This window comes from Eriocheir sinensis, chromosome 10 (genome assembly GCF_024679095.1).
Source record: "Eriocheir sinensis breed Jianghai 21 chromosome 10, ASM2467909v1, whole genome shotgun sequence".
In the NCBI taxonomy this organism is placed as follows: Eukaryota; Metazoa; Arthropoda; class Malacostraca; order Decapoda; family Varunidae; genus Eriocheir; species Eriocheir sinensis.
Window position 1 is genome coordinate 10,088,451 of NC_066518.1, and position 27,632 is coordinate 10,116,082.

A 27,632-nucleotide genomic window follows, 5' to 3' on the forward strand; every position below is an offset into this window, starting at 1 on the left:
TATAGTAGGAATGGTAGTTGAAAATAGTCATGGAAATAATGAAAATTGGAGTCGAAGAAATAATTGGTAGTGATAATAGTAGTAGGAGGAGGCGGAGGAGCAGCAACAGTAATCATAGTAGGAAAACAGTGGGACTAAGCATATAAGTATCAAAACCACATCAATAACAAATAGTTATTGCTAATACGACCACAACTACCTCTTGTAAGACAGCTGCTACTTATACTACCACCACCACCAGTCACTAACAACGCCTAGCCTGTCCACCACCGTCGGTACGGCTGCTGCTACTTCGGTTAAGCGAGTCACGCGGCGATATGGTTATACGTTAGTGTTCAATTTTTCATTCGTCTCAGTATTCACTTTCCACTTACATCCATCGCCAGTATATGCTACGCTAAACGCTTCAACCGGACTTTCATGATAATGGCTCTTATGATGGGTTACCAGCATGACTCCCGAACATCATTTCACACTTTTTGTTCCGAACACGTAAGCCACCATTCATAAGTAAGCAACCATTCATGAATCAAAGGGTTGGTAAAAGTAAAAAAGAGTTGCCGTGCTTCTTCTCGTACTTTATCATTTTGTTACCCTGTATTTGTATTTGTCGTGTTAATCTTGTGACAAGTAAATCCACATCATTAGAAACCTAGTAACGGAAGTAGGGGTAACCTCTTTTTTTTTCTACAGCAGACGTAGCAGCTCAAGGGCAAAAAAAAGGAAACAATAATGAAAAAAAAAAATCCCGCTACTCGCTGCTCCCACAAAAAGCGCTCAGAGGAGTGGCCAAAAGAGCGGTCAACTTCAGTAGGAGAGGTGTCCTGATACCCTCCTCTTGAAAGAGTTGAAGTCGTAGGCAGGAGGAAATACAGATGAAGGAAGATTGTTCCAGAGTTTACCTGCGCGAGGGATGAAAGAGTGAAGATTGTGGTTAACTCGTGCGTAAGGAATTTGGATAGTTAAGGGATGAGCTTGAGTAGAAAGTCGAGTGTGACGAGGCCGCGGGAAAGGGGGAGGCATGCAGTTAGAAAGTTCAGAAGAGCAGTCAGCGTGAAGATATCGATAAAGATAGAGAGGCAACATGGCGGCGGAAGGGAGGGAGAAGACTATCAGTAAGAGGAGGAGAGCTGATGAGACGAAGAGCCTTACACTCTGTCCAAGAGAGCTGTGTGAGTGGAGCGCCCCCGCCCCCCCCCCCCCCCCCACACACACGTGAGATACATACTCCATACGAGGGCGGACAAGGCCCCCGTATATGGATAGCAACTGTGCGGGGAAGAAGAATTGGCGGAGACGAAACAGAACGCCCAACCTCGAGGAAGCTGATTTAGTGAGAGAGGAGATGTGAAGTTTCCAGTTAAGATTTTGAGTTAAGGATAGACCGAGGAAGTTTAGTGTTGAAGAAGGTGACAGCTAAGTGTTGTTGAAGAATAGGGGATAGGTGTTTGGAAGATTGTGTCGGGTTGATAGGTGGGGAAATTGTTTTTTTGAGGCATTGAAGGACACTAGGTTCCTTTTGCCCCAATCAAAAATGATAGCAAGGTCTGAGGTTAAACGTTCTGTAGCCACCAGTCTGGAGTCTTGTAATTCATGTTGAGAGGGTCTTCTGTTGAAAGAAGCTGAATAATGCAGAGTGGAGTCGTCAGCGTATGAGTGGATAGGACACTTTGTTATGGAAAGAAGATCATTCATGAATAACAGGAAGAGAGTGGGTGATAGAACAGAGCCGTGACAGTGACAGTGACCGTCTACCACAGCAGAGATAGAACGGCCGGAAAGGAAACTGGAGATAAAGGAACAGGGAGAGGGATATAAACCGTAAGAGGGCAGTTTAGAATGCAAAGAGTTGTGCCGGACTCTATTGAAAGCTTTCGATATGTCTAGCGCAACTGAGAAAGTTTCACCGAAACGGCTAAGAGAGGATAACCAAGAGTCAGTTAAGAGAGTAAGAAGATCGCCAGTAGAACGCACCTTGCGGAACCCATACTGGTGATCAGATAGAAGGTCAGAAGTGGAAAGGTGTATTTGAATCTTCCGGTTAAGGATTGATTAAAAAACTTTAGATAGACATAAAAGTAAAACTATTGGGCGGTAGTTTGAGGGATTGGAACGGTCACCCTTCTTAGGCACAGACTGTATGAAGGCGTACTTCCAGCAGGAAGGAAAGGTAGATGTTTATAGGCAGAGACGAGAGAGTTTGACCAGGCAGGGTGTCAGCACGGAGGCACAGTTTTTAAGGACAATAGGAGGCACTCCATCAGGTCCATAAGCCTTCTGAGAGTTAAGCCCACAGAGGGCATAGAAAACATCATTCTTAAGAATCTTTATAACAGGCATAAAGGAGTCAGAGGGGGGATGAGTAGGAGGAATATGCCCAGAATCGTCCAGAGTGGAGTTTTTACAGAAAGTTTGAGATAAGTGTTCAGCCTTAGAGATAGATGAGACGGCGGTGCTGCCGTCAGGGTTAAGGAGAGAAGGGAAAGATGAAGAAGTAAAATTGGAGGAGATATTTGTGGCCAGGTGCCAGAAGTCTCTGGAAGAATTAGAAAAAGCAAGGTTATGACATTTCCTCTGGATGAAAAAGCTTTTGGTAAGTCGTAGATTTGGCACGATTCCGGATAGAAATGTAAAGATCATGGTTAGCAGGAGTGCGAAGGCTCTGGTATCTTTTGTGAGCTGCCTCTCTATCTTTAATAGCACAAGAACAAGCGTGATAAGACCAAGGCTTTTTAGCATGAGGAGTAGAGAAAGTACGTGGAATGTGTGCCTCCATTCCAGAGACAATCACCACTGTGATGCGCTGGGCACACACAAAGGGGTCTCTCTCCAGGAAGCAGTAATCATTCCATGGGAAATCGAAAAAGTATATCCTCAGGTCGTCCCACCGAGCTGAATCAAAATATAGAAGCAACGCCTCTTCGGTGGGTCCAGAGGGTGCACAGGAGCGATAGGACAGGATACAGAAATGAGGTTGTTATCGGAGGAGCCCAATGGAGAGAACACTTTGACAGAGTAAGTAGAAGGGTAAGAAGTAAGGAAGAGGTCTAGTATGTGGACGCACCCTAAGGGTGCGTCCACACGGTTGAACAATGTCCGTCGGACAAACACTTACCAGTTAACAATGGAAAGCGGAAAGGCTCGCTGATGACGTCAGAAGCGAGCACCAAGAGGTGTACCGGACACTGCCCATGTCCGTAGTATCGGAACTTCGGACACTGCCTGGTGGGACAGAGGCTTGGAAGTATACGATTTTGCCAGGCACAGGATGAGCAAAGTTACTTATTTACCGGATGAACTGAGGCTGTCAGTTGATTAGATCTCACCTGCCCTGTCAACATGGCTGGCCGTATGTCTGTCACTTGTCTCTCGAGCCCATACTAACACTGACTTAGATACCCGTGAGTTGCCAGCGGACATCAGCTTCGAACATTGTCTGCCGGTCTTTGCCTAGTGAACGGAGTAGAAATTATGGTATACAACTTCATCTGGTACCACTGTTGCCATATCAACTTCCCTCATTTCAACGCCTATGACGTCATCCTGCTTCGCCTTATGATATAGTAACAGTTTGTCCGACAGTGTGTTAAACTGTGTGGACGGACCCTAACACACCTTTGTGCTCGCTGCTGACATCAGCGCTCCGTGTAGATGAATTTAATACATCCAAGGGCAAATTTGTACTGTTCTCAAATCTACCGACAATAGGGCATATAAAAGCTTGATGTTCCATTACCAGAAAATAGGGCATATTTTTAAAAGCGAGATGTTCCATTACCAGAAAATAAATATAGGTCACTATGTGAATTGTACCATTACCAGAAAATATATAGATACTTCACACCATGCGAATCTACTGGGTGTGAATCAACTAAGTCTGCTTCGTCATGATGGTTTTAAATTACCAGAATATCTAAGATTTTTTTTACCAGGGTATACATATAAAAAGGTATTTTTCACGCGAAACTTTTATTACCAAACTGCAGGTTTTACTACCATAATATACAAATAGAAGTACTTTATGCCATGTGAAAAGCAGAAATTCACAACACTCCTGCAGTCCATCTTAATTTTTACCACTGATCGTTGTCACTGCTAAGTGAGGATGTCGAGAGAAACCTGTAAACAAAAAATACCCTCAGTCTGGGTAACTGGCGAGGTCCAGGGGCGCCTGATGACTTAAAATACGAAGATCTTAAAACTACCGTAAAAGGCAAATTTTAAAAGTACAAGCAAGTCTATGCATAAAACAAGATTAAAAGTACAAGCAAGTCTACCGAAAGACACGATTAAAAGTACAAGCAAGTCTACCGAAAGACACTCTGAACATCAATTTTACCTTCTGTAATTAATTGGTTTAATATGAACTTACCCTAATCAACTTAAAACCTATGTTAGCAAACTGATGCTGTACCTTACATACTGCACCTTAAATTCTAATAAAACTTCGTATACCTTACCCTAAAATTATGATGCTGTACCTTACATACTGCACCTTAAATTCTAATAAAACTTCGTATACCTTACCCTAAAATTATAAGAATTTAGTACCAGGCATCATACATACTCTACGAACCACAGCTCTCCGAGTGTTAAACCGATCACGGTCACGAACCCTGGAGCTCACCCGTGAATGGTATGGGTTGTAAAGGATACAATCGGCTGAGTGAAGCTTTCCTTTGGGCAAGAGGACAATGTCCAACACCGGCGGTGACACCCCGCTAACGTGACAGATGCTTTTGAGTGCTTGGAAGGAGACGAACGATCACCTCGCCGCGGGCAATAACAATCTGGAAAGAAAGAAAACAAAGTCAGTTTCAAGGAAACTGGTGAGGTCTATTTCAAGGAAACTGGTGAGCCCCAGAGTCTAGAAAGTCTGCCACCGATAATGCACCTGGCGAGCTTTGGGTGTTTACGAAATAAGTGAACGGCGGCCATCTGAACCACAACGGTGATATCAAAACTACCCCAAGGTGAAACGTGGACACTTCATTGAGGCCAACTGGATCACAAAGGTTAAGTCGAAGATCACACATTGGAGGAACGTGGACACAACCAAATTGAATAAAGACAAGCCACTTAGTCTTAAGGTTAAGACTACTGTATATCTTACATTATCCTAAATTTAATATCTTAAAGGATACACTTTCTTATTGTAACTTTGAACGAGACAAGACCCAACACTGAAAACACGGACATTTCACATTTATTAAGAATACTGGCAAGGTTGGCGAACCCTATAAAAACCCATTATGTATCAAATATGAACCTCAGAGAGAAACTTCCTTAATTTTATTTAATTTTAAGGTTTAAATTTACTGTAACGAGACGAGACCCAACATTTAAAACTGGGACATTTCACATTTACTAAGCATAGTGGACCTAAATTTTAATTTGGAACAAGAGACAATGCCCAACATTCAATACAAGGACATTTCACACTTACTAAGCATACTGGACCTTAAGACTAAGTGACCCCTTCCATATTGAGCCTTTAATCAACATCCATCAACTTCAAATCTTGTAACCAGCATCACCAGACAGCCTACCAACTCCTCATACCCGTCCGATGTTCAACACTTCATCACTAGTACCACAGACAGTCGTGAACCCTGGAGCCCACCTGAAACTGCAGCGCCGAGGTGATCTTCCTCTGGTTGTGTCCTGCGTTGGTTTGAGGAGAAACGGCGAACTATCGGCCGAGCAAACCTTTCCCTTGAATGCTCCGAGACTGATGGCGAGACCCCGCGGTGTGGAGCGAGGACACCGAAGAGCGTCTGTTCAGTATTTGGATTGTTAAGACGCTAGTACAGTGATGTATAATGGCTGTTCTTAACGGAAAGGCATCAGTTATCTTTATTAGTTAGGTATCATCATCAGTGTTATTATTAATTATATTATTATTATTATAATCATTATTTTTCTTAATCTTATTATTATCATATGTAGTAGTAGTAGTAGTAGTAGTAGTAGTAGTAGTAGTAGTAGTAGCAGCAGCAGTAGTATTTTTTTATAGTAGTTGTGGTAGTAGCGGTAGGAGCAGCAACAGTAGTAATACTAGTAGTATAATTAATATATCAGTTGGCATCGTCATCTCGGACTCACAATATGAGAGGAAGCCATGCAAAGGAAGAATAATGAAAAAATAATAATAATAATAAAAACATCTAAAGCAAAAAGACCCGCATATATCTATCCCGGGAAGAGGTGTAAGGCTTTGTGTAATGTACAAGACTAGCGAGTGAAAAAGTTAATTAAGTAAGACGGTGTGGAGGCGGAGGGTCGGACTCCTTACACCGGTACCTCGATTACGCCGTTGTGGGGCTGCCGGGTCAAGGTCGGGTGCCGTGGCCTGCATACCGGAAGGTGTCTCGTATACGTCCTTAGTCCCATCACTCGCATGCTGAGCGGCTTTTAAAATCACTAGTTTTAAATATCTTTGTCATTGGAGTAGTGATCATAGTAGTCGCAATTAGACGTGGAAATAGTAGTAATAGTAGTAGTATCGAGAGTAATAATAGTAACATCGGAAGTAATACAACTATCATTAATATAAGTAACGATCGCAAATATAGTAGGAATGGTAGTTGAAAATAGTCATGGAAATAATGAAAATTGGAGTCGAAGAAATAATTGGTAGTGATAATAGTAGTAGGAGGAGGCGTAGGAGCAGCAACAGTAATCATAGTAGGAAAACAGTGGGACTAAGCATATAAGTATCAAAACCACATCAGTAACAAATAGTTATTGCTATTACGACCACAACTACCTCTTGTAAGACAGCTGCTACTTATACTACCACCACCACCAGTCACTAACAACGCCTAGCCTGTCCACCACCGTCGGTACGGCTGCTGCTACTTCGGTTAAGCGAGTCACGCGGCGATATGGTTATAAGTTAGTGTTCAATTTTTCATTCGTCTCAGTATTCGCTTTCCACTTACATCCATCGCCAGTATATGCTACGCTAAACGCTTCAACCGGACTTTCATGGTAATGGCTCTTATGATGGGTTACCAGCATGACTCCCGAACATCATTTCACACTTTTTGTTCCGAACACGTAAGCCACCATTCATAAGTAAGCCACCATTCATGAATCAAAGGGTTGGTAAAAGTAAAAAAGAGTTGCCGTGCTTCTTCTCGTAGTTTATCATTTTGTTAACCTGTATTTGTATTTGTCGTGTTAATCTTGTGACAAGTAAATCCACATCATTAGAAACCGAGTAACGGAAGTAGGGGTAACCTTTTTTTTTCTCTACAGCAGACGTAGCAGCTCAAGGGCTAAAAAAAGGAAACAATAATGAAAAAAAAAGCCCGCTACTCGCTGCTCCCACAAAAAGCGCTCAGAGGAGTGGCCAAAAGAGCGGTCAACTTCAGTAGGAGAGGTGTCCTGATACCCTCCTCTTGAAAGAGTTGAAGTCGTAGGCAGGAGGAAATACAGATGAAGGAAGATTGTTCCAGAGTTTACCTGCGCGAGGGATGAAAGAGTGAAGATTCTGGTTAACTCGTGCGTAAGGAATTTGGATAGAAAAGGGATGAGCTTGAGTAGAAAGTCGAGTGTGACGAAGCCGCGGGAAAGGGGGAGGCATGCAGTTAGAAAGTTCAGAAGAGCAGTCAGCGTGAAGATATCGATAAAGATTGAGAGGCAACATGACGGCGGAAGGGAGGGAGAAGACTATCAGTAAGAGGAGGAGCTGATGAGACGAAGAGCCTTACACTCTGTCCAAGAGAGCTGTGTGAGTGGTGTCCCCACACACATGAGATGCATAATCCATATGAGGGCAGACACGGCCCCCGTATATGGATAGCATCTGGGAGAGGAAAAAAAATTGGCGGAGACGATACAGAACACCCAACCTCGAGGAGGCTGATTTAATAAGAGAGATGTTTCCAGTTAAGATTTTGAATTAAGGATAGACCGAGGATGTTTAGTGTTGAAGAAGGTGACAGCTAAGTGTTGTTGAAGAATAGGGGATAGGTGTTTGGAAGATTGTGTCGGGTTGATAGGTGGGGAAACTGTTTTTTTGAGGCATTGAAGGACACTAGGTTCCTTTTGCCCCAATCAAAAATGATAGCAAGGTCTGAGGTTAAACGTTCTGTAGCCACCAGTCTGGAGTCTTATAATTCATGTTGAGAGGGTCTTCTGTTGAAATAAGTTGAATAATGCAGAGTGGAGTCGTCAGCGTATGAGTGGATAGGACACTTTATGGAAAGATCATTCATGAATAACAGGAAGAGAGTGGGTGATAGAACAGAGCCGTGACAGTGACCGTCTACCACAGCAGAGATAGAACGGCCGGAAAGGAAACTGGAGATAAAGGGACAGGGAGAAGGATATAAACCATAAGAGGGCAGTTTAGAAAGCAAAGAGTTGTGCCGGACTATTGAAAGCTGGTCATTCTTCTTTCCGGATTGGTCGACAATTCACTAGCTGGGGAAACCTGGTAGATGTAAACTGTTAATCCGAAACTTAATCCGACTTTACAATACAATGGCCCGTGTAGCGTAGTTTTAGGGTTCACACCACAGGCTGAAAAGCCAAACTTGTGGCTTTACCGTGTACCAGCGACGGGCCAAATTTTTGCCACGAAATATAAATCCCGCAAAATAGATGCATAAGCTGATCATAAATCCGTTGAAATTATGAAATGGTTTGCGAGAATAAAGTCGCATTTTTCTAGCTTAAAAGGGCCTTTAAAAAACACGATTCCGGCAGCTACCGGGTTAAAGGACAATGCGACGGAGACTTGCACCCCAGCGTTGTGCAGCTTATGGTGTACGCACCCAACTAAAAATCAAGCCTCAAAATACCAAACCGATAATAATGCCACCGTGCCATTTTCGTCGAGAGGGAGGTTCGTAAATAGAGTTCACGAAAAAAGGGTTCCAAGTGTATAAGGCCGTTCCGTCTGGGTTTAAAATTTCCTTTAATGCAATGGCAAATTTATATACAAGGCAGATTTAGTAGAACTACAAGTCATGTTTTTACTCCGACAGTTTTTACTCTGCGAGGTAGATGTAAGTGAAAGACAAAACTAGATGTTATATGCACCTATAGGAATCAATTGGAATCAATTATGAATTCTTAAATAAGTCAAATTTAAGAATTCTTAAATAAGTCAAATTTCTCAGAATAAGTATTGTTATAAAGTAGTAATATGGGAAACTAATAAAAAAGTCAAATTTCTCAGAATAAGTATTGTTATAAAGTAGTAATATGGGAAACTAATAAAAAAATCTTCAAATACTAATAACAAAATCTTCAAATACTTTTATTTGCTAAGGAACTACAACATGACTTTTCATCTTCGGCAGCTCTCATGTTGGGCAACCGTTTCACGAAGCTGAATAACTCTGGGCTGGTGGCGAATCCATAATCACGTTCGAAACGAACCTGCGGAAAAAATACAATACACGAGCGTCAGTCATTGTCGACTAACTAGACTGGTGAGCTCCAGGATCATAGAATGTCCGCCTCTTCCCTAGGCACCTGGTGACTAACCAGATGGTTAAGCCAAATTAAATACTAGGTAATTAAATTTACTTTGAGATTCTTTTGAGATCAAGCCTTACCTTTAAATTTAGTTTACTTCAGAGGACGAGGACAACCCACATGTAATAGAAACTTCTTTGGCGTTAAGAACTTAGTCTAGGGACAAGGACAACCCACATGACGTTAAGAATTTAGTCTAGGGACAACAATCCACATGTAATAGGAGAAACTTCTTTGGCGTTAGGAATGTAATAGGAGAAACTTCTTTGGCGTTAGGAATTTAGTCCAGGGACGAGGACAGCCCACATGTAATAGGAGAAACTTCTTTGGTGTTAGGAATTTAGTCTAAAGGACAAGGACAAACCACATGTAATAGAAACTTCTTTGGTGTTACGAATTTAGTCTAAGGGACAAGGACAACCCACATTCTTTAAAATTATATGCATCACTATGACTACTTACTCATCTATGACTAGGTTTCCTCATCTTAAGCGTTGGTAATTAAGACACCATGCCATGAATAAATAAGGAACAAAAAACATTTATCTCTGGCTAATTATTCTACGACTAGTTTCCTCAATCTTAAGTCAAAGGTCGGTAACGAAGACACCAACAAGTAACAGGAGCACGTTACGGTAACAGACACTAAAAAATAATGACAGTACAATTAAGATAAAAATCACAGGCTTAGTTTTGACGAGCTCTAAAATAAAAACTAGTTTTGATCAAGAGACAACGCCCGACATTCAGCACAAGGACAATAAACAATCATTAATGGATAACAGGCCTTAACAGTCTGATCAGGCGCCAGGCACCCTACCAACTCCTCTTTCCACTCTGATGTTAACACTACACCACATGTATGACAGACACTCGGCAACCCTGGAGCTCACCCGAAAAGTTTCCGCAGATACAGCCTTCCTCCTCTCGTGTCCTGCGTTGGTACGAGCCTTCCTCCTCTCGTGTCCTGCGTTGGTACGAGCCTTCCTCCTCTCGTGTCCTGCGTTGGTATGAGCCTTCCTCCTCTCGTGTCCTGCGTTGGTATGAATAGTTAGTGCGAGCTATCGGCCAAGCAAACCTTCTTTTGGATATTCCGAGGCTCACGCGAGACCCCGCGGTGCGAAGCGAGAGCACCGAAGAGTGATTGTTCTATTTGAATTATAAAAACGGTAGTTAAGTGCTTTATAATGTTTGTTCTGAACGGACAAGTTATCTCTATATGGCTCACAAACAACGCTGCCGGAATCTGTCCCAGTGGCAAGAACCATTCATTGCATGCATACGCTCAGTTATAGACTACCTCTTCCCTGCCCTCAGTCATCTCTCTAAATCATCTTTAGAACATTTAGAAAAAATCAAAACAGTGATGAGGTACGTTCTTGGGTGTCCTCCCTCCACCAGAATAGTTAACATGTTAACTGAGCTCAATCTCACCCAGTTGTTCATAGAATACACGACAATGTTTCTTCCCTCGGCGTCAAATGCCTCCACTCTCCCCATCTTGCTCCACATTGTATTCACGTCTTGAGAGCCTCGCTTGACCCCGCCGCACCCCGACCTCCTTTTCGTCCCGGCGCCCGCACCCTCGTCAACACGATCTGCTCCACCTTGCAGCGACTTGATCTTGATGTTCCGGTGGCTGAAGTTGATCACCGTCCACCCCCATGGATAATTCCTCAGATTCAAGTCTCTTACACCCCCACTTCCAAGACAGACCCACCACTCTACCTCCGTCCCTGCCGCGCACCGCCTCTACGTTGACGGTTCCGTGCAGTCCGATGGGAGTACGGGGTGCGCTATCTACTCATCTGATGTGGAGCCCCCGGAGGGAGGCTGGGTTGGCCGAACACTGCCCAACTCATCCAGCGAATTACAGGGACTCTTACTGACTGTCACTCTCCTCTGTCAACGACGACTGAACGGCGTAGTGATGTGTGACTCACAGTCTGCCCTTCAGGCCATCTCATCTCCACAACCAACACACCGATGCTTAGTCCAACAAATCTTCCTTCAGCTGGTCGCAGCACGTGATATCTCTTACAATACATTTTTTTTGTGGATTCTCTCCGATGTTGGAATTGCAGCCAAAAACACGGTGGACCTCCTCGCAAAAAACACCTGCGGACTGCCTCTGCCTGATGGTACTACACCCTCCCTCCTCTGCTACAAACAGATGATACACTCAGCCGCTCTTCTCCCCACACTCCATCGCACGAACGCTGAGTGCACGCAGTGTGTGTCTATCCAACATTATTATGACCAATTCCGTCTCTCTCCTCCGAAGTATCGCCGACATGGACTCATGGTTCGCAGGCACAACATCGTATTATCTCGTCTTCGGCTGGGATACCGACCTCTGTGGCAAGTCTCTGCCTCGAATGTCCCTCAGTCAGGGACATGCTGCCTCAGGGACAAGCCTTGATTGATGTGTGCAAGTTTCTTCTCAGTAACAATAATTTGAACCATATTCTAGTACGACACCCACACTTTGGTGGGTGCTAACCTTTTGTTTTTCTTATGGACCTCTCCTTCAGTGAATGTTGTTACCTCAACTCAGTTTAACCCAGCTTTGGTGGGTTTGATGTATGACATCTTTGTATAAACAACGGAGTGACCTGCGTATCATCGAATACTTGTACATAGACAATACTTTATGTACTAGGTCTGTCGCTCCATGAGCGTAATAAATTGACTAAAACAAAAAGGTATCTTTATTACTAGCATTTTCATTATCCTATTACTATTGGTATTATGACACGACGATGACGATGATGAGTAGTAGTAGTAGTAGACTAGTGGTAGTAGACTAGTAGTAGTAGTAGTAGTAGTAGTAGTAGTAGTAGACTACTAGTAGTAGTAATGGTAGTAGTAGTAGTAATGGTAGTAGTAGTAGTAGTAATTGTAGTAGTAGTAGTAATGGAAGTAGTAGTAGTAGTAATGGTAGCAGTAGTAGTAGTCGATGTTTTCATCCAGAATTTGTTCTGTTTTCATGGGCGATTTACGTAGGTAGCATCACTGGCACAATTTAATTAATCTACATGCTGGTGAATGCAAGTGACCTACAAAATATTTCGTAGTCGTTGGCCGAAATATTTCGTAGTTCGTTGGCCGAAATATTTTGTAGTTCGTTGGCCGAAATATTTCGTAGTTCGTTGGCCGAAATATTTCGTAGTTCGTTGGCCACTTGCAAGAGAAGGCGGCGCCACTATAAACACTTGCCTGCGCCATGACGGGCTGGGGCCGTAAATGTATTAACAGGACTGCACAAATGACAATCACATTTTTTCCTCGCTGGATGTTGGACTCAGGCAGTGGTAATAATGCTGGCCAAAGAGCAACAGTTAAGCCACTTCATACTCGACAATTTGGGTCGAAATAGTAAATGAAGTAAGGCGTTATTTGAATAGGGACAAAATTATGTAATATAACGCGATCAGTTCTGTAAAAATATGAAAGTTTAAGGCAATTTTTTATAACTTGTGAGCCGAAGAATCAGACAAATTGTGTACGGTCACCGGTCAGTTATCGTTGGGAAGAACGTTCGTGAATAACCAGCTCTCAGGACCATGAAGGACAGTGCAAGAAGTATGTGGTGGTTATGTAGGGATCAGGGGTGGGATTGTGGTAGTAACGAGAGGTTGAGCTGGGAATTTTGCAATGATGGGGAAGTCTCAGCCGGGGAATCAGGAGCAGTCAGAACAGTTAACGTTGTCAACTGGGCATGAATTTGTGGGTATGAGGACTGCGCCAGTGTAGGTGTTCAGGTGAGGGTCAGGTGACAGAAAAGGTTTATCCATCGAGGTCTTTTAAGGTTACTATCATCGCTTTGGCGGGGTTTCAGCGTTTTGCATTACAAGAGACGGGTCTTAGCGGGTACAAAAGGGTGCCATGCTCACTTGGTGTTGGAGGTATTTTTGGAAGTGGAGCGTGTTCTGAGTATGGAGCGGTAACATGGATATATCGTTTCATCGTCGGGGGCCAAAGAGAATAAATATGGTGGGGTAGGAGGAGAAAATGAGCGGTAGTAGATGGACGAGGAAGTGTTTACTGCAGATGTAGGTATATGAAGGTTGAAGGGAAGCAGGTGTAGATTGTTTGGCAGGTAGAATGCTGTTTGGCAGGTAGAATGCAGTCTTATTAAGCAGAGGTCAGAGGCAGAGCCAGGTCAGTGGAATCATGGGACTCGACATTTTTTCAGCCTCAAAGCCTGAACAGAATTGAGTTAAATTTGGCACCCTTAAGGCGTTCATGGCCAACACGTGGTCCACTCGGCACTGCTCTCTCGCCCTAGGAGATAAAGACGGAGGACAGTGGGAGGCAGAAGAAAGGGAGGGTAGGGGGGGGCAGAGGAAGATAGATTAATGGGAAAAATAAAATATGGGAGACAAATTGACCGGGTTAGGAACAAGGGTCGAAGATAGAAAAAGCCGTCAAAGCGTCCCTTCCCCTGGAGTGAGGCACCAATCACTGGTCCCTACGACCCGCCACGGCTACACGAGTTGAAATAGTGTGGCCCTAGATACTACATCAATTTTGCCACCCTGCCCTTGCCCCACTATGGCTTATTCACTGAGTAAAAGAAAAAAGAAAAAAAGGAAGTATTATTTGTAGATTCTGATCATACGTGGATGTATCACACAAGTGATGCATAACGCGTCATATACCCAAAGTAAAGTTATACATGTTCAAATATATTCCTATTTAGGACAAACATGTAATTAGGAAATAGAAATTAACTATCAACAGATAATTTATTGAATATTTATGCATACAAATGGATTTGACAAAGCAATTCTCACGTCCAACCATCTTCCTCAGAGGAGTTTGTTTCCATTCAAAGGATTAAAACTGATAGTCAACAACTAACCAAATAAACATAATGCGGGCGTTCCTCGTCCTTCGTAAGGTTTTCCACAAAAAAAACATTCATCCTGGGCCGCGGGTAGTCCACTTAGGTAGATAGTCGGCAAGAAACCTGTGAAAGAACGATTATGGTTTTCAGTCATACGTAACTGGTGAGCTCCAGGATGACAACGTGCCTCTGAAGGCGCCTGGTGACCACTAATCCCATATAAGAGATAATTATAGAAGGTCGAACAGCGGCGGGCATCAGAAACACCAAGGTGAAGTTCGTCACCACTGTGACACGTGGACACAAACCAAGAGGCCATCAGGACCACAGTGGTGAAGCCAGAGAACTCTCAAAGGTGGAACGTGGACACAGCGCGACCGAGTTAAGAGTATGAAGGACTTAGTGAATGTAAAGCATGGTAATTTATAAGTTTAAATGCCAGAAGTAAATTTACAAGTAGGTATGAAGGGTTATGGTCTGTCAAATTTAGTCTATAGGAAGAGGGCAACCCACATTCATTACGAAATATCATCTGTATCTTACTATTCTATGACTAGATCTCCCCATGCTACACTCAAGTTGGAGGAAAAACGCTAAATCTGACTATGGAGTTACTTACAGCTATGGATTAAGCTTAAGAATAATTTTGCTCTAAGATTATCTTATGTCTTAAGATTCTACACCTAGGCTTATTAAATTTATTCTATTCTAATCTAATCTATAACACTAGAAAATGACCAATAATTTATATAGAGGCTATTCACACTAGAAGAATACTATACAAACCTTAACAGTCTGTGACTCTCTCCTACATGAAGGCAAGCCTCCCGCAGGACTTGGATGTGACCGACTGATCTAATCACTCGCGTTGAAACCTGATGCATGCCGCGCCCATTGAAGGTCCACGGCAGCGCACTTAAACTATAGTTAGCCTTAAAATATCACGTTGACCCATTGCAGATTTAGAAAGAACAGTAGCACCAGGCAGCCTACCAACTCTTCAAACCATACCGATGTTAAACACACCATATTAAGACGAACATTCGTGAACCCTGGAGCTCACCTGCAGGTAGCGCGCTGAGGTGACCTCCCTGCGACTGTCCTGCGCTAGTGAGAGTTGCAGAGCGAGCCATAGGCCGAGCAAACCTTTCCCTTGAACACTCCGAGGCTCACGTCGAGATCCCGCGGTGTGGAGGGAAAGCACCGAAGAGCGGCTGTTCAGTGTTTGGATTGTTAAGATGGTAGTGCAGTGATACATAATGGCTCTTCTTACGGACAGGAACCTGTAGGATCATTTTCGAGGAGGAAGGAAACACGGGTGTATTAAGATGAGTTTATTCCCGAGCCATTGGTTGTAAAAGAGCCAGGTAGGACAAGTAGCAGTGGTTTTAATTGTTAGATATATTCAGATTCAACAAATACATAGGCAAAAATTGTTTACCAAGAGAGTGGTGGATGATTGGAACAGGCTTGGCAGTCATGCTGTGGGTGCCAATACCATAGATACATTCAAGAAGAGGTTGGATAAATTCATGGTAAATGTTCAGAGAGTTGCCCATCTCAAAATTTGATACACTGGCTATTTATTTCGGGCCTAAATATTGTGCTTTTTCATTTGGAGATAGCTTTTTTTCTTCGGAAACCACTAAAAAGTGACTTATTGCAATTTCATCATCCGCCGCCACAGCCGCAAAATAGCTCGCAGAGGGTTTAGGGTGGAACATAATTAAACTATCCCAACCGAACTTTACGACCTAACAGCTAACGGGGGGGCTTCGCCCGTCGCCAGAGCAGTCAAATATGGCGCGCGTAAACAGTGGTAGCCGTAATTATTTCGTAAAACTAGAGAAATGCAACAGTAGTAGGTAGAACACCGTAGAATTAATCTAACCTTACCAGGCGAGTGTGGGCCAAATTATTGAGAGTCGTAAGCTATCCCTTCAACACCCTGGGCCCACAACACCGCGGCCCGCAAAAACAAAATAAAAAAAACACAAACATTTAAAAAATCGGTAGCAGCATTTCTATTAATTTGCGATGCATATATATCGGGTTCAAAATGCATGGAATAATGAGATCTAACCCATGGTTAGGGTGAGAAGTACCGCAGTGAGATGGGCAACTCTCTGAACATATACCAAATTCATGGATATTGAAGTAAGATGTTTTAGGCTTACAGGAGCTGCCTTGTATAGGCCAATCGGCTTCTAGCAGACTCTTTACGTTCCTATGTCCTTATGTAAATAATTATAATAATAATGATGATGCCACTACTACTACTACTACTAATACTAATACTAATAATACTAATACTACTACTACTAATAATAATAAAACAAAGTAATCCAGGAGTACGCCGTAATAGATAATTTCAATAGGATTTTATCAGCAGGGAACTCGACCACCGATGCGTGAGACAAGAAACTGGAACCACTCATTTCCGGGCCTGTCTCCCACTTACAGCATTCACGGTCAGGCCCGGGCTACGGTCTGGGCGGCGCTGGAAGACATGTTGAGACCCTCCGACCAGCCCATTGTTTCTTCCGCTCCTCAGCCTCCTTTGAGTTCCTCGCCGATCCCCTATTATTATTATTATCATTAAACACTTTCGGAGCCTTCTGGACGCACCCACAGTCTGCCCTCAAAGCACGGACGGGTTTTTCCATATTTTCAACTTAAGTAATCCAGCAAGTCGCTCTTTTATCCTTTACTATTTTCATTGATAATAATAATAATAATAATAATAATAATAATAATAATAATAATAATAATAGAAATAATAAAAATAATAATAAAAATAATACTAATAATAGCACTACTCCCCCTTTTATTGTGAACTGTCATGAGGCGTTGCAATCCCCTATCAACATGTTTTGCCATCCTTCCTTGCCCGCACAACCTCCGCACATTCACCCATCCCAACAAACTGCACCTCACCACCAGCACGCCTCCATTCCACACCTCCACCACACATCACCACCATTACATAAACACGCAAGCAATAACAACATTACCTTAATTATGCCTCTCCTCTCCTGCCTCCTCAGCCCCTCCACGGATTTCCCCGCCAAACTAGCTGCTCACGATACATGCGACAGCTATCGTTACAAACACCGCCATCACTACCGCGTTACGAGTATGAACACGCAACTCTCCCTCAGTCTCAATGCTCCTCTTGCTGGTGGTGCAGAAGGAGGAGGAAGAGGAGGAGGAGAGCGTCAGCGTGGTCCCAGCCTCCGCCAACCAGCCAGCAGCCAGGCACCGCGAGCAGCCAGGTTCTCAGGTGGTTAGTGTAGCGCGGGCTGGCGTGCGAAGTGGAGGTAGTCGGGACGCTCGTGTGTAGGGTGGTGCGTGGTGTGGCGAGGCGTGACGGATTAGACATGTCCTTATCTCGGCTACTGGGTCCACCACGTCTAAGTTGCTGTTGCATTTTTTACCCAACCTCGTTTATTCTAAAAGTCGCCTTCGTAATCCGATAAGAGTTATTGACATTGCTTGACGGTTTTCCAAATTCTGTTGTTACTACTTGTACCACCACTGCCTCTACTTCCGTTACTAAGTACCTACAACGTGATTTTATGCTACTACTACTACTATAACTCTACTACTACTACAACTGCTACTACTACTACAACTGCTACTACTACTACTACAACTGCTACTACTACTACTACTACTACTGCTGCTGCTGCTGCTACTACTATTGTTATTTCAAGCGATCTCTGATTTCGTTCTCTATTGCTACTGATGATAGCTACTATTACTACTACTACCACTACTAATACTAATACTACTTATATTACTACTACAACTACTACTACTACCACTACTACAACTATTATTTCTGCTGTCACATAACACTATCACTATCACTGGTATTACATTTATGGGACCGACGTAAAAGATATTGGTGCACCTTTCAGAAAAAGAAAAAAAAAATTGGCGACAGACTGACACCTTTCCCTCATCTCTGGCTGCTCACAAGGAATATGGAAAGTGCCCACAGACCACGATGCTTTGATCCGCCTTCTTATTTCCTTTGGGAGCAGCTTTTCATGGTTGCGCGAGATTGCTCCGTTTGGTGCTGGTCTTGTTCCTGAGCATTAATATTGATTTTGTCCTCGTTTCCCGTATAGAGCTTTGGTTGGACAAGGAAAATATTGAAGGGAGAAACTTGCTGGGATCCATTACTGTTACTCGTTTCTCGTATAGAGCTTTGGTTGCACAAGGAAAATAATGAATGGGAAAACTGTTGCTGGGATCCTTTACTGTTAGGACTTCAAACAGCGAACTCGTGTGGATATGGTGCGTACACGAGGTTTCTGTGCAAAGTATATATTTATTTCACACCATGTAGAATGCTAAATTGAAATAGGCTTGGGTGAATATTTATGTTCATATTTAAAAAGTTATGTGTAGGTATAGAGTAAAGGTATATAAGATACGGAATAAAAGGACAAAAACAAAATGAAAGGACAGATCAATTTCCTATCAACACAAATCCCTTTCCAAATCCTTTCCATCACACTAATGACTAACGGATAAACTTTTTTTTTGTCATCAGATAACACACGTGCAGCAACGCACCAGAAACATTTCCTCTTGAGATATGAGAGAACAGGAAGACTTGCTACGCTAGATACATATATACTGAGTGGCACAGCAGGAGGGTGGACGGAAGGCGGGATTGGTTTACAGGTGGTTCAGGATTCTGAGTGGACTTGACAAGGGATAAACAAGCCTGAGAAATTGCTATACTATTGTCTGGATTTACTGTCGGCACCTCAGACATTACTGGTGCTGGAGGAAAGAATAATACGAGACATCTGAGTGGCGAAAAGACAGCTCAAGGGGAAAGACTCAACGAAGGCAAGGAACTGACAAAGAGAGCCGCGTCTACCAAGGGAGGCTGGAGGGGATTGGCGAGGAACTCAAAAGAGGCTGAGGAGCGGAAGCAACAATGGGCTGGTCGGAAGGGCTCAACATGTCTTCCAGCGCCTCCCAGACCGCGGCGAGCTTAGGGGAGGGCGAGTGGCTCCCCAGCCCCGGCCAAGTTAACCACACGATTTCAGCGAACAACACGGTGAGTGCCTGTACGTGTTATTACAGGATTGGATAAGTACTTCACAAACTTTAAGAATCAGTTCTTTATTGAAAAAGATGTTTGTTATGCATATTCCCCTTCCCCCATCCCACTTTATCTGGTTTGTTACGCAAGTTAGCGTGGTCGCCCGGCACTGAACGACTTTATTTTTTTATCAGGCGAGGGAGACGATACGCTGAATTTTTTAGTATTTTTTAAAAGTGTGAAAACAACGTTACATTGCATTACAATACAGTGTGTTTTTGTTAATGGAATCCCATTTCTTTTATTCGAGAAGATCACATGGTTATGAATTTTACAGCGTCTGAATTTTCATGAAAATGATTACGCTAAATTGCTTTGCAATAATATATACTGTGCAAAGGAAGTTCAAAATTTCATTTCTGACAGATGTTCTTGATTCTTAAATATTATATAATTTGGTTTTCAAAGTTGGTTGCATGTAACCCTATGGCTTTTATGAACTCGCAACTAGATTGCCTGACTGATGCAAGGCAGCACCCCCATCCCTGCATCCCCTCCACCTCTCCTTCCCTTCCTGTCCCTTCATTCTACTTCACCATCCTTTGGCTCGCTCCTCCCTCCACCTCCCCAGTCGTCACTTCCTTCTTACTCCACTTTCTTTCCTTCAGTCTTCACCTTCACCTACTTGCATTCACATTTATTCATTTATTTATACTGATATCAATTTACGTATCATTATCTCTACAGTACCAAACAAACTAAATCTAATGGATGCCAATCATCGGCAATGGTCCGTATCGCTGATCATCGGACCTCACTTCAGAAACGTGCGGTATGGGACCAGTTCATGCTCAGGCGAGGGTAAACAAACCCAGGCACGAGTAATCCCGCTCCTGGTCAGTACGGGCAACCACACAGGTCTTGGTAATGGCACATCTGTCGTGCAGGTCTGTGGACTCTTCAGGCAAAGGCACTACGTATAGTCCATTCACTGGGATGGATCCCTCGCACAGTAGCTCGATCCCTAGCGGGTAAGGACGCTGCCGATCAGCTCTCGGCGGGCGGGGTGTCTGTCGTCTCTCGCCGACAAAATATTCAGAAAATATTCATATTTTTTTTACTTACCTCATCCGTAATAAAAGATGGGCAAATTATGTCGACGTCATTAGATTAAGCAATGATTATACAACTAAAACACGATTTTCAAAGCTCGATAAAGTAAAAATAAGTAATTACGGTGAGTAGAGGTCGGCGAATAACATTGCTTATACATTTTAGAAATCTTTCATTGTCTCCTCTTATATCGCACTTTTTTTCTAAAATATAAAAACCATCGCATTCAGGAGGAATTTATGTACGAGAACAAACGTTTTGTATATTCTGACACTGATTCCATGACTGCTGCAAATATCTATAAGTAAAAAGTTTTATAAACATTAAATGTTTTACTGACTTCTTACCGTCACTACTTTTCTTGCCACTTCGAGTTTTGAAAATCGTGTTGTAGTTGTACAACCCCTGCTTAAAATCCAATGATGTTAACAAAATTTGTCTAACTTGTATAACAAATAACCAAAGTAAAGAAATACTAATATTTTCTGAACTTATCCTCCGTGGTGCTGTGGTTAGTGGGCCTAGCCTGGAATCCGCCAGCCCGGGTTCGAATCCCGGCCCGGGCAGTTGGCGTGCAGCTCACCCTGCTGTTCATCCTCCCTTTCGGGCTAGTCGACAAATAAGTACCTGGGTAAGGTAAGCTATGGTTACCTGGATGTCACACTGGCCCGTGTCCCTGAGTAATGGGTTCTTCCCACCACAGGCTCAAGGAGCAATGCGACGGAGATAAGCACCGAGGCCACGCGTAGCAATAGTGTATGTCCCCAACTTTACCTACGCGAGTGTGTTGGCCGATGTAGACTTCAGACCTACATCGTCAACTACATATCAGCAGCGTCCTTACTGGACTAGGAACCAGGGATCCAGGTTGATTGGAGTGAATGGACTTTTTTACAGGTGCCTTGTACTATATTCCATTGAGACAAATCCACCATTCAAGAGCGAGCATACGTAGCCTAAAGACTAGCCTGTATTCCAAACCACTCTTGTGTGTGTGTGTGTGTGTGTGTGTGTGTGTGTGTGTGTGTGTGTGTGTAATCAAATGGGAAAGGTAAAGTTTTACATACGTTTCAATGCTTCCGTCTGTAGGATTGGTATGGCACTGTACTGTTTTGGCCTCCACGAATGTGATATATATTCATTTTCAAGGAAAGAGAGTGGCGATTCCTGGTGGATAACAAGAGTGCTCTAGTTTGAAGAACATCGCCACACTTATTTCCCATCACATCAGAAACATATAGATACATTGCAAATATTTAGTCACTGGCACAGAACCGTGGATCCAGCTTCCGGCAGTGAATGGAGCTGTAAATAGACCAGTTGATTAATTCTCTCTCTCTCTCTCTCTCTCTCTCTCTCTCTCTCTCTCTCTCTCTCTCTCTCTCTCTCTCTCTCTCTGCATCTTTTTTTCCATTGCTACATGTGTCCCTTGGTAATCTATGGGTGTTGCGGTATTCATCCTCTTTCCCTTTATTATGTTGTCCCACTCAATTATTTAATGCTTCGAATATCATTTTACATACACATCTAACCCTCTCACGATGTTTCTCTGGTTCGAAGCTGCTGATTTAATTACGTCTTTCTAACATGTTTTCATCTTGCGTTAGTTTCAGGGTGCCATGACGGACGGTCCACTTGGTTGTTTTGTGGCAGGTTCACCGAAAAACATTGTCGTTAAGCTGGAAACTAATTAACGTAGTAGATATCATCTTGTCTAGTGCTCCAACTCTGTCTGCTGTCTAGTGTCTCCACGTGTCCTGTTTTTGTGTCGGGAAAAACTTTCGTCGTTATCGCTTCCCATTGTGGTACGAGACTGTGATCTGAGACGTTGCTGTATCGGTTTCTTCTTGTTACAATCTTCTTATTTGTTTTTATTCACTTAATGTTTTGTTGAATGACAGGATGGTTGGCAGGGAGAAAGCCGCCCAAAGGATCATTAATATTGCTTTTGTTTTATTTTCCTTTTTTTCTGGCATTCACTGGGGTACAACAGGGTTAACCGGGAACAACACACTCTTGAGGAATAGTGCAGTGTGGAGGCATGAGCGCTGAGCTTCCAGGGCGTGAGTGGCAAGGTAATTAATGAGCTGTCGTTGTGTGCCACTTTAGCCGGCCATGCATACATAATCCCTCACGCTAATGGCCCGAGATTCGAAAGCACCGTGACGACGAACCGCAATATATCAGGGGTATTTTATTCCTCTTCACCATTGCAACAACTGGAAAACAATGACGGTGATAAGGAGAGCAGGAGTGGGAAGTGTTTCGGACGACCATACCCGAAATAAGTTGGTCATGTGAGAAGATTATTACGACCCTAACTTAGGTACGGCCACACTGCACGCGGTTTGCTGGGAGGGTAGAGGGTAGCGGGTTGCCTAGCGGGTCAGAGGCAAGAACAAACATGTTATCTAATACGAGTGGCCATACCGGACGCGGGTAGCGGGTTCCCTCCAATCTTACCCACTCGTATTAAATAACATGTGTTTGTTCTTGCCGCTGACTCGCTAGGCAACCCGCTACCCTCTACCCTCCCAGCAAACCGCGGGCAGTGTGGAGGAAGGAGATCGAGGGGGACACATTGTTAGTTGGAGGGATCCGCTCTCCTCCTGATCTCCCACAGGCCAGAGGACTTAACCTCTTCAGTACCATGACGCAGTATATGAGTCATTTCATCTCTCGAACCATATCCTAGAGACGCTGTATGTGCGTCATGGTCATTGGACTATTCTACGTAGTCTGTAAAACCAGGATATGGCATGGAGGTTATGTTTTGTCTGCTTGTATTGAAGGGGTTAATACCCTGCCCCGCTTGTTTGCTTGTTTGTGTTGTGCTGTAGCTGAATTATGTCGTGTTTTATATTGACAGGTAACTGACGACGACTTGATAAGTTGTACAGCCTTACTGTGATGGTGGTTCTATGGTTAACACATAAACACGCAAATAGTGAACTACATGTTTAGTACGTAACAATTAATGAGTTTTAACCTTCAGTGAGTTTTACTTTAGTTCACCATTATGTTCTTGTACTCTGCTATTAACTCTCTCCCTGTTATATTAATTAAACGACACTCCACCCCCATATGCCATCGACTTTGAATTCCCAAAATGCCATTAACTGCTCATAACTACTTCCATGGACTCGCCACATCGAAACATGCTTCACCCTCATCCCGCGCACGCCTCGTCTCTCAATACTTTCTAGCAAGTCAACCCATTACTGTTCCATTTGCGATTTACTCATCTAGCCTTTCCGTCAACTTGTGTATTATATTAGTGGTATCCCTAATTAAATATATACACTCGCGACGGACAACTATAGCTCCGACATGTCACAGGTACACATTCACTTACACCCGTTTACTCATTTAGCCTTATTTATTATTATTTTGTATTGCATCATTGCTGTCCTTAGCACACACACACACACACACACACACACACACACACACACACACACACACACAGACTCAGATATATCCGGTGCGATTGAAGAGGTGTAGTTTATTTTCAGTATCCGGTGCGTAAAAATACCTGAAAATAATTTAAACGTTTGTTAAAAGTTTTATCTAAAATTCCTGAACTAATTACACCCACTCACGGCGGGACGCAACAAAAACACATTCTTATATATCTCCACACGCCGTTCAATGAATTATATCACTCGTAACAGAATCATTTAGTCAGGATCTCCGAATTAGGTATATAATCTGTGAACGGCGAAACTAGATAATGTATATTTTAACTTTTTAACTTATATTTTACCTGATTCTTCAGTAAACACGAAGGTCCTAATAATTCCGAAATAACGAAACCATAACTACTTTAATAATAACGGATGTCGCAATGCCTTTTTTTTTTTTTTTTTTTGCTGTAAAGTGAATGGGAAAGAAAATTGCTATAGCTTTAACCCGGTAGCTGCGGGGATCATGTTTCTTAAAGCGATAAAAATGAGAAAAATCATCACTCACGCAAACCATTTCATAATATATATCTATGCATTTGTGATCAGTTTATGCATCATCTATTTTGGGGGGTTTATATCATGGCAAAAATTTGGCTCGTCGCTGGTACACGGGTAAAGCCACAAATTTGGCCCGTCGCTGCTATCGGGTTAATATGGTCAACATCAAATAAAGGAAACATGTCTATCGAGCAGCAAGAGACCAGATCCCGCCGTGATAACAGTATAAAGGAAAGCATCAGTCTTATGGCAGTGTAGGGGAGAGCCGGGCGCTATAGAAGGAACCTGCAAGCCTTGACGATTCTCTTTTCAACACTTACACTCTTACATTGCACACCGCCGCCGAGACTCACTTCACTACCCGCCGCCCACATACAGGTGAACGGGGCTCTATCGGCGTCCCAAACCCATCCCATGCGCCGCCGTTCGTGCTGGATTGCCGGGTGACGCGACGCCCTCCCCGTGGTGCAGATAAGTACTCTTGCTTTATATTTCGCGAACGTGCTCAGTTTTCGGGTTCCAGGGCCATCTCTCGCCACCTCGCGCCCGCCACGCCATCACTCCCCTTCCTAACGACCGCCATCTCACCTCACTTAACCCACTTCCCTCCAACTACCTGCCGCCACCAGCCAGCCACAGCCGTCCCTCTCCATCCTCACCCTCCCCACCAGCCATCATCATCATCATCATCATCGCCGTCACACAATGCAGTTTACTCGTGCACCGTTTCGTTGGAAAAGAGAATGTTCAGATTTGTTTACGGTGTCTTTTTTCCATTTCTTTCGCACGACCACTGTACTTACCTGGCAACTAGCGGCTGTTAATTAACTGCGTGCCCCACCTTTTACAGAATCCACACGTGCGAGGGATAAAAGGAGATTATTCCATTGTCTTTAACTTGTATACCAGACAGAGAGGAAAAGAGAGAAACACACACACACACACACACACACACACACACACTCATCCCTCCTCCCTACCCACTATGCACGTCGCGGTAAACTCATTGTTGCTGCTGTTTAGCACACACAGAGCAACACGCCCTACACAGGTTATGACTTGCACCGGAAGAGAAAAGAGAAAGTATATATTAAATGTACGTAGATGACACAAACATTTACCAAGTACGAGGAACATGCTATTTTCGCTTCTCCCTTTCTCTTTCTTCTATCTGCTTCCACCTGTCCTGTCTGTCTGTCAGTCGAAAATTATTCAGCAAATAACATTAATTTAAGTAGGCGATTTACGAAGAGACAGGTGGATCAGTATACCCCAACCTTCTACCCAGAACTACTAGGTGTATTAGAACCACACCTGAAGCCACTGGTTTTATTTCTATACCTAAATGAGAATAAACTATATGCTTAACTTTCCATTAATGCCTCGCAATGATTAGAGTATGATATCAACATTTGTTACGAGACAAACATCAACTGGGATAGGAATGTAAACAAACCTATTCAGCTGTCAAAAATTAACCATAAAGAGGAGTTTGAATATATCAGTATTATTCCCAGCACGGTAATCGGATATTGGGTTAAGCCCGGTGGTGGATCAAGGGATAAGCTCAAGGGGTAAAGATGACGTTTATATAAGAGCAACACGTATCCAAGGGTGCAAGTCAGCTACGTTGTCTTAAAGAGGTAATAGAGAGCTGGATGAGCTAAGTTGTCAGTCACACCAATGACCGTTTCACAAGAAGAAAAGAAGGTGGGGAGACGAATGCTTAGGAACGGTATGTAGATTGCTAATAATAGGTTTGCGGGAGCCGCTTGGGATCCTTACGTCTCTCTCTCTCTCTCTCTCTCTCTCTCTCTCTCTCTCTCTCTCTCTCTCTCTCTCTCTCTCTCTCTCTCTCTCTCTTAATCACAGCCTCAAGGGTCATTGCAGCGGAGATGAGTACCTAGGCTACTCTTGCTACTACTATTACTACTACTACTACTACTACTACTACTACTACTACTACTACTACTATTATTATTACTACTACTACAACTACTACTACTACTACTACTACTACTACTACTAATAATAATAATAATAATAATAATAATAATAATAATAATAATAATAATAATAACGATACCTAATTACAATAATATTAATAGTTGAGTCTCGGCATACTGTCACACTCCCTCATTTGAAGAACAACGCTATTTATGTCACTATAGAATGCACAACTGTATAAGACGCATGTGCGAGCGTCCATGGAACAAGCGTTCAGGACAGGGTTTGTTTCCCACCTTATGCTGAGTACACAATCTTTTAGGTTATATTTATTATTATTATTATTATTATTATTATTATTATTATTATTATGATTATTATTATTGTTGTTGTTGTTGTTGTTTTTATTATTATTATTTTACTACGTCCCTGGCTCGTAAGCTTTGGAATGTTTGGTATATTTAAATACGCACGCACGCACGCACGCACGCACGCTCATACTCACGCACACTAAATGGAGTAATTGCAAATATATGTTCTGTTCGCTTCGCTCCCTCCGAAATATTTGTTTTTTTTATCTAATTTATAAAATTTCATGAAAATTTTGCATGTTTTCTTTGTTATTGCCTTTTATTGCTCATTTGTACGTCTTTATGATCGTGTTGCCCTTACCAAAAATCTACTAGAGAATGAAGATTCAATGTCCGGTCATTTTGAGAACAGAAAAAAAATATACAAACGCAACTTATTTGTGATGCGATGCTCCTCCTGCCTCGGGCTTTTCTTTCGTTACCGGGCTTCATATTTGTCCACGTATAACTGAGGGCTTTGCTGCTCCCCATCCTGAGTGGCATTTCTCATTTTATCTGACCCGTGGTAATTCTGTCCCAGCCTTACTAAAAGCTTAACCTGTCACGCCCCGAGGCCGCATGAGTCCCAATCTTCGACCTATCAAAAGAAGTTCTCAAGAGGCTGAAGCGAAAGAAAATACAACAAAGAAAGAGTCTGACAGTTAGGTACCAAAACGAAAACAATAACTTTTATTGATATCTCGCTAGGTGTCGCTTTGTTTCCTTTTCTGTTTTGGTTTTACCTACGTTCCTAACTACAAATCTGCGGGCTTAGGTTCGAATCCCAGCGTGGGCAGTCAGCGGGCAGCCCACCCAGCTGTTCATCCTTCCTTTTCTGGATG

The 27,632-nt window shown here is 43.0% G+C and overlaps 1 protein-coding gene and 2 long non-coding RNA genes across 5 annotated transcripts in view; 1 reads left to right on the forward strand and 2 right to left on the reverse strand.

Moving 5' to 3' along the window:
• Window positions 1-3,938: 3,938 nt before the first annotated feature.
• On the reverse strand, window positions 3,939-5,694 carry LOC126996575 (uncharacterized). The gene is made up of 3 exons (XR_007751264.1): window positions 5,624-5,694; window positions 4,628-4,790; window positions 3,939-4,119 (listed from the first exon to the last, which is right to left on the reverse strand). It is a non-coding gene; the product is annotated as an uncharacterized LOC126996575 (long non-coding RNA).
• A 3,553-nt stretch (window positions 5,695-9,247) lies between these two features.
• Window positions 9,248-15,636, reverse strand: LOC126996693 (uncharacterized). Of its 2 annotated transcripts, none has more exons than XR_007751369.1 (4): window positions 15,411-15,636; window positions 14,363-14,470; window positions 10,389-10,528; window positions 9,248-9,396 (listed from the first exon to the last, which is right to left on the reverse strand). It is a non-coding gene; the product is annotated as an uncharacterized LOC126996693 (long non-coding RNA). The 2 variants fall into 2 exon arrangements; XR_007751368.1 differs by lacking the exon at window positions 15,411-15,636 and adding an exon at window positions 15,134-15,381.
• Window positions 15,637-17,361: 1,725 nt separating this feature from the next.
• Window positions 17,362-27,632, forward strand: part of LOC126996578 (cardioacceleratory peptide receptor-like) — a 51,303-nt gene continuing 41,032 nt past the window's right edge. Inside the window, exons 1-2 of one of the 2 annotated variants that reach the window (XM_050857173.1) lie at window positions 17,362-18,652; window positions 18,912-19,430. In XM_050857173.1, the coding sequence (XP_050713130.1) occupies window positions 19,308-19,430 (123 nt within the window). In that variant the 5' untranslated portion in view covers window positions 17,362-18,652; window positions 18,912-19,307. The remainder of the gene's footprint in view (window positions 18,653-18,911; window positions 19,431-27,632) is intronic. The other variant, XM_050857174.1, reaches the window with a different exon arrangement.